This window comes from Callithrix jacchus, chromosome 5 (assembly GCF_049354715.1).
Source record: "Callithrix jacchus isolate 240 chromosome 5, calJac240_pri, whole genome shotgun sequence".
NCBI lineage: Eukaryota > Metazoa > Chordata > Mammalia > Primates > Cebidae > Callithrix > Callithrix jacchus.
In genome coordinates, this window is record NC_133506.1 from 57,907,821 (window position 1) to 57,922,784 (window position 14,964).

At 64.2% G+C, this 14,964-nt stretch overlaps 1 protein-coding gene across 9 annotated transcripts in view; it reads right to left on the minus strand.

The window, feature by feature from the left end:
• The window catches only part of LAMA5 (laminin subunit alpha 5), a 56,981-nt gene extending 42,017 nt beyond the window's left edge, over positions 1–14,964 (minus strand). For all 9 annotated transcript variants that reach the window (XR_013535271.1, XR_013535270.1, XR_013535269.1 and 6 more), the window contains exons 1-4: positions 14,592–14,964; positions 10,044–10,196; positions 989–1,106; positions 123–241 (exon numbers count right to left, since the gene is read on the minus strand). Coding sequence is in view for 6 of the 9 variants with exons in the window: in XM_078372065.1 (XP_078228191.1) it covers positions 123–241; positions 989–1,106; positions 10,044–10,196; positions 14,592–14,897 (696 nt within the window). In the remaining 3 variants the exon portion in view is untranslated. The remainder of the gene's footprint in view (positions 1–122; positions 242–988; positions 1,107–10,043; positions 10,197–14,591) is intronic.

Sequence of the window (14,964 nt, forward strand, 5' to 3'; positions counted from 1 at the left end):
GCCCCCTCACTTCTCTGCCCCTGCCGGGCCCATCTCCCCATTCTCCAGCCCTGTTTGGCACTGCCACACCCTGGCCCACCTCTGCTCTCCAGCCCTGCCCTGCACTGCCCCACCCAGCCCACCTCTCCGTTCTCCAGGGGCACAATTCTTGAGTACTCGGTGGTGCAAATGGCCATATCGTCCCTTGTGATGCGTTCCAGCGTCTGTGGCCCGAACCGCTCCAGGCAGTCCCTCTTGGAGGCTTCGGGGAACAGCGGGAGGGGAGGGTGCTGGGTCCCCAGAAAAGCCTGGGCCCCCACATTGCCCCAGACCCCTTGACATCTCTGGGCCTCACCCAAGCCTCCCACAAACCAAGAGGCTGAGGAGGGCCTGGCCCGTCGGACTAACTACCCCCACGACTCTCCCTGGAACGCTTTGAGAACGAGTGACCCACCTCATGATCATCCTCACCCCCTTCCTTGGGGACAGACCCCTGGTGCCCATTACTAACCTGCCCTCCCCTATTCTCAGGCCAGGGAATTTTTGGGGACATGTGACCAGGCCTGGCCTATGGCAGAGGTGCACCCACTCCTGCTAGCATGACTGGTCAGGGTGGCACAGGGCCAAGGACGGCCAGTGTGCGTGTGCTAGAACTCCTGCGCTCCTGACTCAAGGGCTAAGCTGGCAGGAGGCGAGTGAGGCGGGAGCTGCCAGGGCCCTTTGGTCACCACGGGGAGCTGCAGTACACGAAGCCATCCAGAGGCAGCTGAGAGATGGCACCAGAGATTCCTGGCACCACAGCCCCTGGACCCGGCTGTGCCTGACGTCAGGGTTGGGAGCCAATAAATTCCCCTGAGCCTTCAGGTCCTCGGCTGACGGTCCTGATCGCAGTAGCCGGGAGCAAGGGCAGGGCTGGGCGTTTGGAGACCTTGAGAAGCCTGGTCATGGAGGCCCGTCCAGGGACCCCCAGCACAGCCCGCCCCAGCCCCCCTTGGCAGCAGAGACTCACAGGCGAAGAACTGCCAGGCCTGGTAGGTGCGGCCGAAGTCCATGGACCGCTCCAGTACCCAGAGGTCCGGCCGGGGCGAGTTGGCGAACTTGATGAGGACGTAGGCCACGTGGAAGACCTGCAGGGCAGATGGTGTCAGGGCGCCTGCCACGCCCACGTTCCCAGGGGCCCAGCTCGTTTTCTACCCCTCAGGTGAGACCACAGCAAGGGATGTGGCATCCTTGCCACACAGGGCAGATGAACCAGGGGAGTGGGTGCACAGGATGGAGGTGAGCCTCCAGGAACAGCCCTCATGGAAGGGCTCCCCGCTCCCTCCCCTCTCTGCCCAAGAGCTTAGGGTCCCTCTGGTCCTTCAAGCTCTGTGATTCCACAGGCGGGGGACTGGCCAGGGTGGGGATAGGAACACACCCCAGTGTCCCCACGGCCCCCATGCCCAGGCAGGCCCAGCACCAGACAGTGGTCCCCACCACGGAGCAAGTCCAACCCCTAGTGCCTTGGACAGGTCAGCTGCTCTGGGGATGGGGCCCCTGCCCCCACCTTATGCAGGGCACCCCTGCCCATGGCAGAGGGAAGCTGCCCCAAAACCCCAAGCCCCAGCCCCAGCCCGGCCCTGGCTCTGCCCACTTTATCCCTCCTGCGTCAGCCCAACTTCCACCCAGGGATGGCCCAGGTGTCTGTGCCCCGGGGTTGAGGGGAAGCCTGGCTCAGCCTTCACAAAGCACTTTGTACACCTCCTCAGAGAAGCCTTCCCTGACCCCAGTCCCTCCCCACAACCCTCAGCCGGGTCATGTCACAAGGCCTGCTGGCTTCCTTCAGGCCTCAGCTCAGGTCGGGTTTCCTCCCTCTCCAGCCCAGCCCCAAAACTCCCACCCCTGCCCTGCCCTTAGGACCGCAGGCCGGAGCCTCCCCTGTCCCCAACAGTCAGTGCTACCCAGCCTCATCTCTGCACCTACCCAGCATGACCATGGCCCTCCCTCTGTGCCTGTATCTGGGGTGTACGCACACCCGCCGCCCCAACGGTGAGACACCATGGGGTGGCTCCTCCATGTACGCAGGCCACAGACCCCCTCTGAAAAGGTCTCTGGTCCCTAAAAACAGCCCATGGCCTCAATGGCAAGAGGCTGCACCCCAGAGCAGAGGGGTCCAGAGGCGCACAGGAGGGGCGGTGCCCAGGCAGGACCCCACCTTCAAGCCCCTGCAAGCCAAGGCTCAGGGCTCAGCTTCTGTCTGCTGCACCAAGTGCTCCCACCTCCATATCCTCTTCGGGGACCTAGGCTCCCCTACAAGGGGGCGAGGGAGGGAAGCTGTGTCCAGGACGTCACAAGCCTGGTGGCTCCAAGGGAGACTGAACCCCTCCCTGGCCCCTCTCTCCACCAGCCCCCCACAAACCAAGGGGAAAGGGCTTTTTTCAGGCAGAGGCTCCACAGGGGCCAGCAGGGAGGTGGGGAGAACACGAACCTCCCCCCCGCCCCACGTCTGCACAGGGAGCCTGGATGCTGGGGAGAGAGGCTGCTCATGGACCCACAGCACGGGGTATCCTGCCTGTCCGCCCCACCTAGCGCCTGGGACTTGGGGGCCCCGGCCCACACCTCCCCCCACAAGCCTGCAGGGTCTGAGATGGAGTCCTGGGGACCTCAGTACTCAGCCCAGCTCCTCTCGAGCAGCAATGGGGACCAGCCCCTCCTCTGCTCACAGGCGGGCCCCCAGGTGGACCCTGAAAAAGCCAACAGGCCTCTGAGGCTCACACTACATGCCAGGGTCACCCATTGAACCTCTTCGGGGCCTGACCCGCCAGTGCCAGCTCTTCCAGAGGGCTTCTGGGTGCGGTCAGCTGGCAGGTCTGGGAGCCTAGGGCCCCATGGGGGGAGAGAGGGGTCCCCCAGAGCTGCACAAGACCTACAGTCACCCCAAGGGACTGAGCTGGACTGAGACTGCTGTGGGGTCCCCCATGGAAAGACCACAGACCCTCAGCTTCAGCCTCGGGCACCAGCTGCCCAGACTCCAGCAGAGGGAGGGTCCTAGGACTCCAGACACGTGGGGTCTGAGTCCTGCCTTCTTGGAGGGTTTGGCATTGCAGGGACTGTGGGAGCCAAGCGCAGCCTTCCCGGGATGGGGGCAGGTCCCGGGCCTATTCACCAGCTGCCAGGCTGTGAGGTCATCGTCCACTTCCCTGTCATGGTGGGGAGCACGGAGATGTGGCCTGTCCAGCGCAGACCCTAACCCAGCCCCACACCTGGGCCTCACAGCCCACCACGGGCCTGACCATAAGTGTCTCAGAGAGCCCCAGGGGAGAGGGAGTGGCCCCTGCGCCTGGACAGGGAAGGGTCCACTCAAGGTGGACAGGGGCACGGACACAGGCTGCTTTGGGGGAGCTGGGAGCACAGCCCCTCCCATCAAAGGCTCCTGAGACTAAAGGTCCTAACTGAGCACTGGGGAGCCACCCCCGCTGTTCCCAGAGCACCCGGAGGCTGCGCCCTCCTTGCCTGGACCCGTCCTACCCCTCCCTTCAGCAGGCTAGTCACATTTTTCCCAGCTGAGAGCACTTGCACAAATATTGACTTGAAGACACTGATCGGCAGGACGAGGGGGGCACAAGCTCCGCCCCTCCCCACCCTGGGGCTCAGGGGAAGACCCTGGCCTCCTGTCTGTCCCCTGACCCGAGCATCTGTCTGTCAGGGGCCCTGAACAGCTGTCCTCGAGGGCCTGGTGGCTGCACAGATGCTCAGGAAGGGAAGCCGGCGCTGAAGGGCTCCCATCTGTCTCCACCTTGGCTGCGGCTCCCAGGGCCACACCAGCCGCCCTCAGCATGACCTGGAACGGGCGCAGACCCCGGCCTGCGGGACCAGCCCTTCCCCCTCCACGCCCCACTCAGCTTGGCGGCCAGCGCTGACCTTTCCACTGCTACATAGTTCTATGCAGAAGGAAAAAAAATTCTTTTAAAGCAAAAGCCAAACAAAGCTGCCTGAGTTATTTTTAAAGATCTGGCTATTTTGGGGCAGGCACGTCTCCAGGACAGCAGCCGGGCCCGCCTCTCAGCCAGGCACCCCCTGGTCCCCCTGTACCCAGCCTGACCTGGGAGGGCCACAACTCCCAGAGGAGGCCTCTGCCCGGTGACCACGGCCTCAGAGGGGGTCGGCGAGAGCCCCAGGAGCACGGGGCCTGGGCAGCAGGGCCCAGGTAGGCTCCAGGCTTCAGGGGCTGCGTGGCCCTGGGGCAGACACCTCCCCTTGCTGGGCACAGGGCAAGGGGAAGAGGTGCGGAGGGGGCATCAGAATCAAATGCCTTTCGTGAGGGCGTGAAGGTTCCAGCGCCCCAGAAGGGAGGACGCCAGCTGCTCCTAGAGGGCAGGCAGCTGCCACCCAGCAGAGACACTCCGAAGGCAAAGCTGGGGACGGGCTGGGGTCTGGGTAGCATGGTGAGGACTGGCAGAGCCTCCGGGGGCCCTGGTGTGGCCTGTTGGGGTGGCGTGGGGCTGTTGGCCAGCAGCCTCCTGGGTTTAGGCACCCACCTCACCATGGGGTGGGCTGTGGCTGGTGGGCTCTGCCCTGATCCATCTTGGGCTGGGGAGACCAGGGCCAGGCCCAGGTGCCTGCTGTGAGGCCACTGCTGGGGGGTGAGGGCCAGTCCAGCCTTCCCCAGCAGCCTGGATCACAGTGGTCTGTGACTCAGGCCTAGCCCTGCAGGAAAAAGGGCCCTGTGCCAATTCCCAGGGCAGGAAGCCCCTCCTAGCCCCAGGCGTCCGGGCCAGCACCATGACCTCGCTGCTCGGATAGGGCACCGGGGTACCCAGCCCCCTTGATTGACGCCTGGAGTTCTGGGCCAGCCCAGCCCTTGCCTGCTCCCACCACCTGCCTCCCCTTGCAGAGACCCCATCTGGAAATGCAGATAAGCCCCACAGCAGGGGCAGGGCGGGCAGCGGGTGGGTAAGCACAGCATCCACACAATCAACCTGGCGGGTCACACGCCCTGAGGACATTGCTCCCAGGTGTCCTCAGGGGGATGCAGTCCCCAGAGGGATGCAGACTGGAGAAGCCGGGGCTTCCCGCAGCAAGCCCACCACAGGGAAGCAAAATAGAAACAGGCAGAACTCCAAGGCCAGGACCCCCGGCTCGGGCTGGATGCCGCCATGCCCAACTACGGTGACTTCAGCAGCACAGGGCAACTGCAGGGGTGTCCCCAGCTGGAGATGGGGACTGGACATGGGGGTGGGCGGGGGACAGGAGCCCCCAACTGGAGGTGGGGACTGGATGTAGGATGGGCGGGGGACAGGAGCCCCCAGCTGGAGCAAGTCCCAGGGGTCTTGCTCAACAAAGCTAGGCCTGGGTGGATTCAGTGACCCCAACTACTGCAGCCCGAGCTCGGGGCTCCCCACTGCAGCCTGATCCAGGTCAGGCCTGCTGGTCAGCTGTGGACAGGAAGTAGCAATGATCCCAAGGGGACCCCTCGGCCCGAAACCAAATGGTTTAGTCTCCGCTGAGCTGTATTGTCAGAGACTGATGTGGTGGGTCTTGTTTAGAAACAGACAGAAAACAGGAAGCCTTTTGGGGCTGCCAGGGCCAGGGGGGTCCAGATGGCGCTGGGGCATCTCTGTGCCCAAGTGCCAGGTCTGGCAGTGCAGCCACCAAGGACAAGCATAGCAGCGGGGTGCAGGGAGAGGAGCAGCTCCAGCCTCACCTGGCACAGCAGCCCCTCGGACCACATCCTCCTTCCAGGACAGGTAGAAGGAGGGTCTTGAATCTATCCTGTGCCAGGGGAGGGGAGTGGTGCCTCCCGGGACCACCCACTGTCCCCCTCCCAGGAGTCCTGCTCCAGCAGCTATCTGGCCCAGCCTGTGCACCTGTCCTGGACACCGAGCCCTGTAACCAGAGCCTGGCCGAGGCTGCACTTCCTGTCCTCCCCTGGACAACTCGCTGACTGTCCTGGGGCACTGACCACATGGCTGAGTGCCCAGCCAGGCCCTGGGAGCCAGGCCAGTGGCACCCTGGACCAGGAGGCCTGCCCAGGGACCAAGCCAGCCAGCCAGAGGGCAGGCAGGCCTGAAGGGCAAGGCGGCCAGGGCGTGCTGGGCCTTCAGCAGGTGTGCTCAGCCATTGACAGAGGAGGAACCAGCCTGGGAACCAGACTCCAGACAGCACGGCCGACCTGAGTCCTCCAGACCCCAGCACTGGGACCTTGGGCCCTCCACAATGTCCCCAACCCTCTCATGACCCCTGCCTCAGTTTCCCCAAGTGCCTAGGAAAACTCACACTCCAGCAGCCATAACTTCAGCAGAGCTCTGCCTCCCCATTCCCTCACCCAGAGGGGGCAGCTGACCGCGTCCACTCTGGCCTCACATGGCTCCCCAGCATCCCCAGGGCACAGGCCTTCACCTGGTATCCTCGCCTCCCACGAATACTTCTGGCCTCATGCCTGACGACGCCGCTACATCCTGCTGGACCCAGTTCCCCCCACCTTGACCCTCACCTGGGCCTCCCCATTTGCCCCGAAGCTCTGGGCCTGGAGCTGGGACAAAGCCTTGCCCTAAGCATCCTCACTCCTCAGCTAAGCAAGATGGGAGGCATGCTGTCGGCTGCCGGAGAGAGCCCTGCCCCCACACTCAGGCCACCCAGGAGCCTTCTGGAGAGGGAGGGGCACAGGCCAGAGCCAGCCCCACTCACTCCTGCCCAGCTCCTTACACCCTGGGCCCCATGGGCTAGCGTGCTGGTGTGGCTGATGTAGTGGGCAAGAGGCTGGACCCTGCAGCAGAGCCAGAGGGTGGGGGCGCCCAAGCCAGGACCCACAGGCCATGTGCCTGGGCCATTGAGAACGTGCTCACCCTTCCCTGGGCCTGGGGCCTGGGTGTGGTTCTGGGAACAGGGAGCCTGAAGCCAGTGACATCACCACTCAGTTCCAGAAGCTTCCGGAGGACACAAGGAGACAGGCAAGAACCACCCCCAGAAGTACCCCCCAGGCAGGTCACGTCTGGAACTCGGAAACTGCCCCCTGAGTCACCAGTGACCAGTGCTGGAGCTTCTTCCTGAGGCCCCACCCTTGGAGAGAAAACCCTCCACAGCTGGGGGCAGCTGGACTCAGGCCAGTAGCCCGGCTGGCACTCCTGGGGGCCAAGGCTCAGCCACTCCTGGTGGACAGAACAGGAACAGCCTCCCCCTCCCCCTTTGCTGCGCCAGCCCCCTGCCCTGCCACACACCAGGGGCTTGAGACCCAAACCAGGATGCAGCCCACCCCACCCTTCTCAGCCTTGCAGGAGCAGGAAGACTTCCCGATGCCCAGGGTCAGCTGCCCCCACCCCCTCCCGGGGCATCCGCTCCAGATCCCAGAACAAAGGCTGCTGGCAGCCTGCTACAGGGGGAGTGCCCGGACCAGCCGCCACCAGCCTGGCTTCCTGATGGAAGCCCCAGCTCTGCCCCAGGATCAGTCCCGAAGCCCAGGAAGCACATCTTACCACCAACCAGGGACGTCTCCCCACCCAGTTCCAGGGACTCCCGGCCCTCACCCCGACCAAGGCTGGCAGCCCCTTGGCCCAGGCCGAGACAGGGGCCCTGGTGGATACATCCAACAGGGTCAGGAAAGCAGGTGAGAGGAAGGAAGGAAGACGGTTCAGGTGTGGAGGGAGAAATGAGATGGACAGATGGAAGCAAGGAAGAAAGGTGGGTGTTGGATAGGCAGGTGGGTGCTGGATGGGCAGGTGGGGTGCTGGATAGGCAGATGGGTGCTGGATGGGCAGGTGGGGGTGCTGGATAGGCAGGTGGGGGTGCTGGATGGGCAGGTGGGGGTGCTGGATGGACAGGTGGGTGCTAGATAGGCAGGTGCGGTACTGGATAGGCAGGCGGGGGGTGGGTGGATAGGTGGGGGGGGATAAGTGGGGGACTGGGTGGAGGGATAAGGTGGATGGGTGGGTGGATAGGTGGGGGGTGGGTGGATAGGTGGATGGGGAGGTGAATAGGTGGGGGGGTGGGTGGATAGGCGGGTGGCGGGGTGGATAGGTGGGAGGATAAGTGGGTGGGGGGGTGGATAGGTGAGGGGTGGGAGGGTGCTGGATGGGTGGAGGGATAGGTTGGGTGTAGGTAAGTAGATAGGTAGGGAGTGGAAGGGAGGGTGCTGGATGGGTGGGTGGGTGTGCAGAGGGATAGGTGGGTGGTAGCTGGGTGGGCAGGCAGAGACAGGTGGGTACCATGTGGAGTGGAAGGTTCCTTTTCCCTCCATATTATTTTCCAGTTCGTGAAACTGAGGCTGGGAGAGGTAAGATGCCCACATGGTGGAACCTGATTTCTGGCCCAAAACAATCTGAAAGCAAACTGGCTTCAGCCCTAACTCTCTGGCCCAGTTCACAGATGTGCTCAGAGAGGCCCCGAGCCAGGAGGCAGTGGAGGCTGCCCATGTAGGTCCGAGCCTCAGTCCCATCCTCCTTGGCCCCACCCAGGCACATCAGGCATCGTGCCCACCAGCTCTGCAGACACCCTGGGTTTGCAGTGGAGACCGGGCCGTCTCCCCTCCCCAGCCGAGCCAGGCTAGTTCCTGGAAGGAGGAGGGGTGGGAAGAACCTGCTAGTACCTAGCTTCCGCCCCCAGCAGCTGAGAATTCACGTACACTGATGCCAAGGTGGGGCCTCCAATGCTGTGCCAGAGAGATGAGGGACTCCCCCAGGCTCCAAGGACAGGGGAGCCAGAGACAGCGAAACCCAGGGAGATAAAGAGAACAGGCAAAGCCATACCCAGACCCAGACCAGGTCAGAGCCAGGGTGGGGAGCCCAGGACTGGCAACCCCTCTCCCACTCCCCTCACTGCTTTTCCACATGGCCTTACGGCGGGTCCGGGACCCCCTGGAAATTCCTGGCCACTCACTGGGGCTTGAGCTCTCCCCTCACTGCCTGCAGGCCACTAAGCCTGTCAAAGCTGCCTGCCCCTGGGGGCCAGCCCTCCAGCTAGACGTCAGGAGACCTCCTCTATCTTGATTATTTATTTACTTATTTTGAGACAGTCTCTCGCTGTCCCCAGGCTGGAGCGCAGTGGCGCGGTCTCATCTCACTGCAACCTCCGCCTCCCAGGTTCAAGCGATTCTCCTGAGACTAAAGTCACCTACCACCACGCCTGGCTAATTTTTGTATTTTTAGTAGAGACATGGTTTCACCATAGTGGCCAGGCTGGTCTGGAACTCCTGACCTCCCAATCCGACTGCCTGGGCCTCCCAAAGTGCTGGGATTACAGGCGTGAGCCCCCGCGCCTGGCAACCTCCTCTATCTCTAACACCTCCAGGATCATGGCTTAGAGAGAGTGAAGACCCCGTAGCCACACAGTGGGACACAGGCCTCTGGGTCAGCCCTGGAGCCCCCACCCCAGGCGCTGGCTGCTCGCAGGCCCAGCCTCATCATGTGCCCCCGCCCCCCACTGTCCCTGACAGAAGAAGCACCAGGATTATTGGCCCATTTTACAGGCCAGGACCTCAAGGCCAGGTACCCAGGCCAAGTTGCCTCCTGTTTGGGGGTGCTCAGGGCTGGCAATGGGCATGTCCACTTTGGGGGGCCTACTCTTCGCTTAGAGGCACCCAGTTTCAGCCTCTTGCTGTGCTGAAACTGGGGCCTCCAAGGCCAAAGAGAGCCCAAAGCTGGGACGGGGGAGCAGGCACTGACCCCACCTAACCCCTCGGGCTGCCGCCAACAGGTATCCCAGGAATGTCCACTTCCGCCAGCCTTCTCTGCATTCCAGCAGCCCGGCCCCTCCCCTCCCCAACAGGAATTCCTTCGAGTAAACATCTGCTCACAGCACCTCTGCCCTCCCGGCCACCCCTACCCAAACCCTATGGCCTCTGGAAGCACCCCAACAGCACCCCCTTTGCCTGTGTCATGGGGGTGCCGAAGGCACAGCCAAAAGAAGCCGACTGCCATGACTTTGTCCCTATGGGGACTGCCCCCCGCCGCCACAGTCCTTCGTGTCCAGCCTCCCAGGGCCCAGATCTTGCTCAGAGTGAAGATCTCGCCTTCCAGCCCTGTGGCCCAAGGTAGGCCTGATGGCCACAGAGGCAGAGGTGGGGGATTCGGCAGGCAAAGAAAGGACCCTACCTGGCCCAGGTCCAGGGTGACGTTGACCTCGTTGTACTCCAGGCCACGGGACAGTGGTGGGCTCTGCCACCAGCGCTCCGTGCCATCGATGGCATTGCTGGCAGGGTGTGCCTTGTTGCTGTTGGCCGCTGTGCAGATATCACAGTACTGGCCCTGCAGGGGAATGGAGGGTCAGGAGGCTGAGAGGGGCCAGAGACCCCCTTCCTCCTCCACAGTCACCCTCCTGTCCTGAGATGAGTCCTGGCCCCACCAAGCGGGTCCCACGCCCATAGCCTCAGCACCGCTCATCCACTCACTCAGCAAAGCTCGCTGAGCACCTGCTGCTCCCCGATTCCGGGGATGTGGCTCATGTGAGCGCTGCTCACTGTGCTAAGGAGGAAAGAGGAAGATGGGGGGGAGAGGGCACCTGCCTCAGGTTGGGAAATCTCGGTGGGCCTCCTTAGGGTGGCATCTGAGCCCTCTGTAGTAAGGGGAAGGTACTCTAGGCAGAGCCAATGCCTGTGCACGGGGCCCTGGAGCAGGAGGAGTCTGAGTAAACCGCAAGGTGCCAGCCTGTCTAGAGCCAAGGGGGCAGAGGGGCAGGAGCAGGGCAAGGCACAGCCACCCTCCCTGCTGGCCCTGCCAGGGGCTCCTAAGGACTTGGACGAAGTACAGCAAGGCAGGGGACGAAGTGGGAGGAAGGTGGCGCTTCGGACAGAGGGGCCATCAGCTTGAGGATCCAGGTGGCCAGACCCCACCCCACCTGCAGATCCTGCCACAGCCGTCCGGATCCGGGTCTCCAGAGAGACAGAATTAACCTGTCCTGGCGGCTGGTGGTGCAGGCCTGAGTGGAGGTGGGCCTGGGCCTCCTGGCTGCCACTTCTGAGTCCTGGGAAGGCACCAAGTCACAGCAACCACTGAGCCTTAATGTCCCCATCCAAAGAGTGGGGATAAGCCTGCACCTGCCTGGGGCCACCGTGAGGATTGGTGGCTCACACACAGGGCCTGGCTACGGCTTCTATCCCGGGCCAGCACCTGCTGGGGGCCTGTCCTGTGTGGGTGGGTGGGGAACAGGGGAGGCTCCCCGCAGGGTCCTGGCCTGCATCCTGGCAGGGGAGGGGTGGTGCTGGGATCCCGGAGTGAGAACAAGGAGAGGGGGCAGAGCTGGGCCTGGCTGCCCCAGTGGAGCTGCCCCCCCGCAGGAGACCAGACCTGCTGTCCCTCCACACAAAGGCACCCTCCCAGACTTGGCATTGATTGAGGCCCTAGAGCCCGAGTGTGAGAAAAAGTCAGCAGCCCCACCCTGCCCAGCCTCCCAGGGGGCCAGACCTCACCCCAGGAGGAGGAGGTGGAGCGTGGGAGATCCCCTGCCCCCACCCCGCAGGCCCAGCACCTACAGAGGGCCCAACTCCCTCAGTCACAGATTATTCCCTCTGCCTCCACTGAGCACGAGGGCAGCACCTGGCAACCGTCCCACAGGCTCCAAGACCCCTCCCTGGTGTCTGGGTTACCCCACCTCAGATTTTGCCCTAGACCACCCATGATGCGGTTCCACAGCTCCCCGTGTGGCCACTGCTGTATTTCCTTTCCTGCATGTATGAGACCTGGAATTATCGGGGTGCTTCCCTGGCACCCCCCAGAGCTCTGACCTGGAATTACCAGGGGGCTTCCCCGGCGCCCCCCAGAGCTCTGACCTGGAATTATCAGGGTGCCTCCCCGGCGCCCCCCAGAGCTCTGACCTGGAATTATCTGGGGGCTTCCCCGGCGCTCCCCAGAGCTCTGCGGTGACAGGGTCCACACGTTCCTTGTTGCCACTGTCCCCAGCCCATCACCCAGGCAGTCTTGTGGATGGGGCTAGAGCAGCCAAAGACACCCAGTTAAGTGCCACGACCTCAACATGCACACCGCACTGCCAAGCTTAGATGGTGACCCCCAAACTCAAGAGTCCACTGACAGTAACTCACACACAGGTCCTGCTCAGGGTGGGGGCGGGGGCTCCTGGAGAAGGTGGGTGTGGGCAGAGCCCTCTGGCTGGGGAAGCCAGGTCTTCCAGGGAAGACTGCCTGCTGGCCAAGACCCTCCCAGACAGGCGAGCAGCAGAGGAAGCGGGTGGAAGGCTGCGGGTCTAGGGTCAGCCTCTACTCTTCCAGGAGGTCAGGGAAGCAACTGCTCAGTCCCTGCCTGGGCCAGAATTGGTCCAGAGTCATTGGGAGGCGATTCAAGTCCCCAGTGGGCCACTCAGTGAGCCGTAGGGGACAGGGCTGGGAAAACCAGGCTCCCACCGCCTCCACTGCAAGGGTCCCGAGAGAAAAGAGCTAGGAAACAGTAGAGGGCTGATAAGGACTTCCCTTCCCATGAGTCACCTCGCTGGCCTGGCCGCCCAGCCCCCGCCTTCCGCCGCTGGGCTGGCCAGGGGTCCCCTGATGTCCACCTGAGGCTGCGAGGACTGCCACCTCCCCTTGCCCTCTGCCTGCTCCAGCTGCCCAGCAAGGCTCACCCCAACCCCCATCCGGGATGCCCAGCTAATGCCCAGCTCCTGCAGAGGGTCCCTGAGAGCCCCTGGCCTACAGCCTTGGCACCACACTGCCTGGACCCAGGCCCCATAGCCTTAGTGAGACCCCCGGATGGAGCTGCGGCTTCATCTCCCGGGTACCTCCTGTGTGTGCCCGCCTTGCCCCCACCGAAGCTGCACTCTGCTCACATGCCTACTCTGCAGCCAGGATAGTCAGCAGACCTGTAGCTCTCAGAGGAAGGTGTCATCCAAGGTCACGGGCCACCCAGCTTGTGTCTACCAGCCTGGCAGCCTCAGAACAGGGACACTCACTGCTCAGAGCTGGAGGCTTCTGAAGGTAAGGGCTTGCCTCTGTTGCCAGACACGAGCTTGGCCAGGCCGGGCTGGTTTCTCACCCAGGCCAGCTCCAGGGCATGGAGCGCCATAGGCCATAGCTGCCACGGAAACTGGCCGCTCTCCAGGCCAAGCTCACAGCCTCAGGTGAGGTGGGCCAGTGCGCTGTGCCCATTTTAAAGACAGGGAGCTTGAGGCTGACAGAGGGAAGCCACATAGCTAAGGAGAGGCAGAGGAGAGGGGCGCTGACTCCAAGCTGGGCCTTTACACACTGACTAAGAAGCCCCCATGGAGAAGTAACCCCAAGACGGGGCCTGTGACCCCCAGCCAGGCAGGCAGGGGCAGGCGGTGGGAGAGGGGAGTGGTCTGAGGTTCAGAGGGCACCTGGAGCCTCCCCTGCTGGAACAGCAAAATCCCAGCTGAGCAAGGAGGGCCCAGACGCTCAGCTCAGCCAGGCCTGGGGCGCTCCCTCCTGAGACCCGGCCCCTCTGAATCCACCAGCTAGGGAGGCAGCAGGGGGCGCCCAGGTTCCCATAGCTAACTCGGCTGGACCCTGTTCTGGCTGGGGGCTCCAAGCAGGTGTCAGCGTCTTTCCAGGGCTCAGGGCTTGAAACCTCCGATATCAGAGGACCGTGCAGGGCTTAAGGACAGAATGGCGAGCGCCGGGAGGCTCCCTCCCAGGATGGGCCATCTCAGCTCCTTCCGCCTCCCCCAGGGCCAAGAGGGCAGGCAGGAAGGGCAGGCCCAGCTCAGGCTCCACCATTCATCCCCCAGTGTCTGGTTCCTGGGCCCTTGGCCCCCACTTGGCAAATCTACTCTCCTACCAGGAAAGCGGAGGTCCCAGGGAGGAGACAGCTCAGGTTACACAGGCCCTCAGGGCCCCTCGACTTTCTCTAGGTGGGGCCGAGGTGGGGCTGAGGTGGGGAATGGGCCTAGAGTGGGCCTTTGCTGCTCCTCACCAAGGCTGACCCCAGGCCCACCCTAAGTCTAGAGGGCCCCCAAAGCCTTGGTTTCCTGATTAGGTGCCCATGCATGAGCTCCCAACAGAACCCGCCTACAGGTTAAAGGCTTGTGGGGAAAGGGACATGCACTCCCGGGGGTCTTCAGGGCCTGAAACCACATCTCCCAGAAGACTGAAGCTACCACCTGCAGAGACGCTGCCCCTCCTGGGAGCCACGTGTTCCCAGCCCCAGTTAAAACTTCGCAGCTGGGCCCCCTTACTTTGGAAGTCTTGCCGAGGCACTAGACTCCTCTGGGAGAGGGCGGGGGAGCCTCAGGTGGTTGGCCCCTCCCACCCCCATCCAGAGGCCAGCAGGTTCCAGCCTGTCCCGGGTTGGGCGGAACTGCGCCCCCTCCCCACGGGCAGCCGGCGGTGGAGGCCAAGTCCCGCCCTCCCCGGGATCCTGGACTCGGGGCCACCAGGGACTGGGCACGGTCCCCACCTCCCGCCTGGGTCACCGCAGCCGAACTGGACTGGCGCCCGGCCGCCCCCGAGTCCAGCCGGGGACTTTAATTCCGCCTTCCCCGAGGGACGCGAAGTTTCCCGGCCGAGACTGAGCGGCCGGGTCGGGGTGGTTCTTGGGCCACCAAAATGCGGAGCCGGAGCGTCCGGACGGGAGAGTCCGCACCTGGGCTGGCCCCGGGCCACGGCGCTGCCCCCGGAGTCCGGCGGGCGTTCCGGGTCCCAGGCCCCGGGAGGATGCCCCGCACCCCGCTGCGCTCACCTGGATGGTCTGGTTGGGGTCGCCGCCGGCCACGGGGCCCCCCACCAGCTTGCAGTAGAGGTCCTCGGTGGGACGCGGGGAGCCGCGCGCCGGGGCCTCCTCGCCGCAGGTCGCGGACGCGGCGATGCGGGCGCCCTCGGCCAGGTTGAAGTAGGGCGGGTGCAGGCTGAAGCCACTGCCCGCCGCCTCCCGCGCCCGCGCCGCGCCCAGCAGCGCCAGCCCGACCAGCAGCAGCCGCGCGGGGCCCCAGGGGCCGCGGAGGCACCGTGCGCTCCCGGGGCAGAGCGGCACGCCGCGCTTCGCCATCTTCCCGGCTCCGGGCCGCGTCCCCGCGCTCCAGGGACTGCGCGCGCGGCGGGAGCCCGGCGGGTCT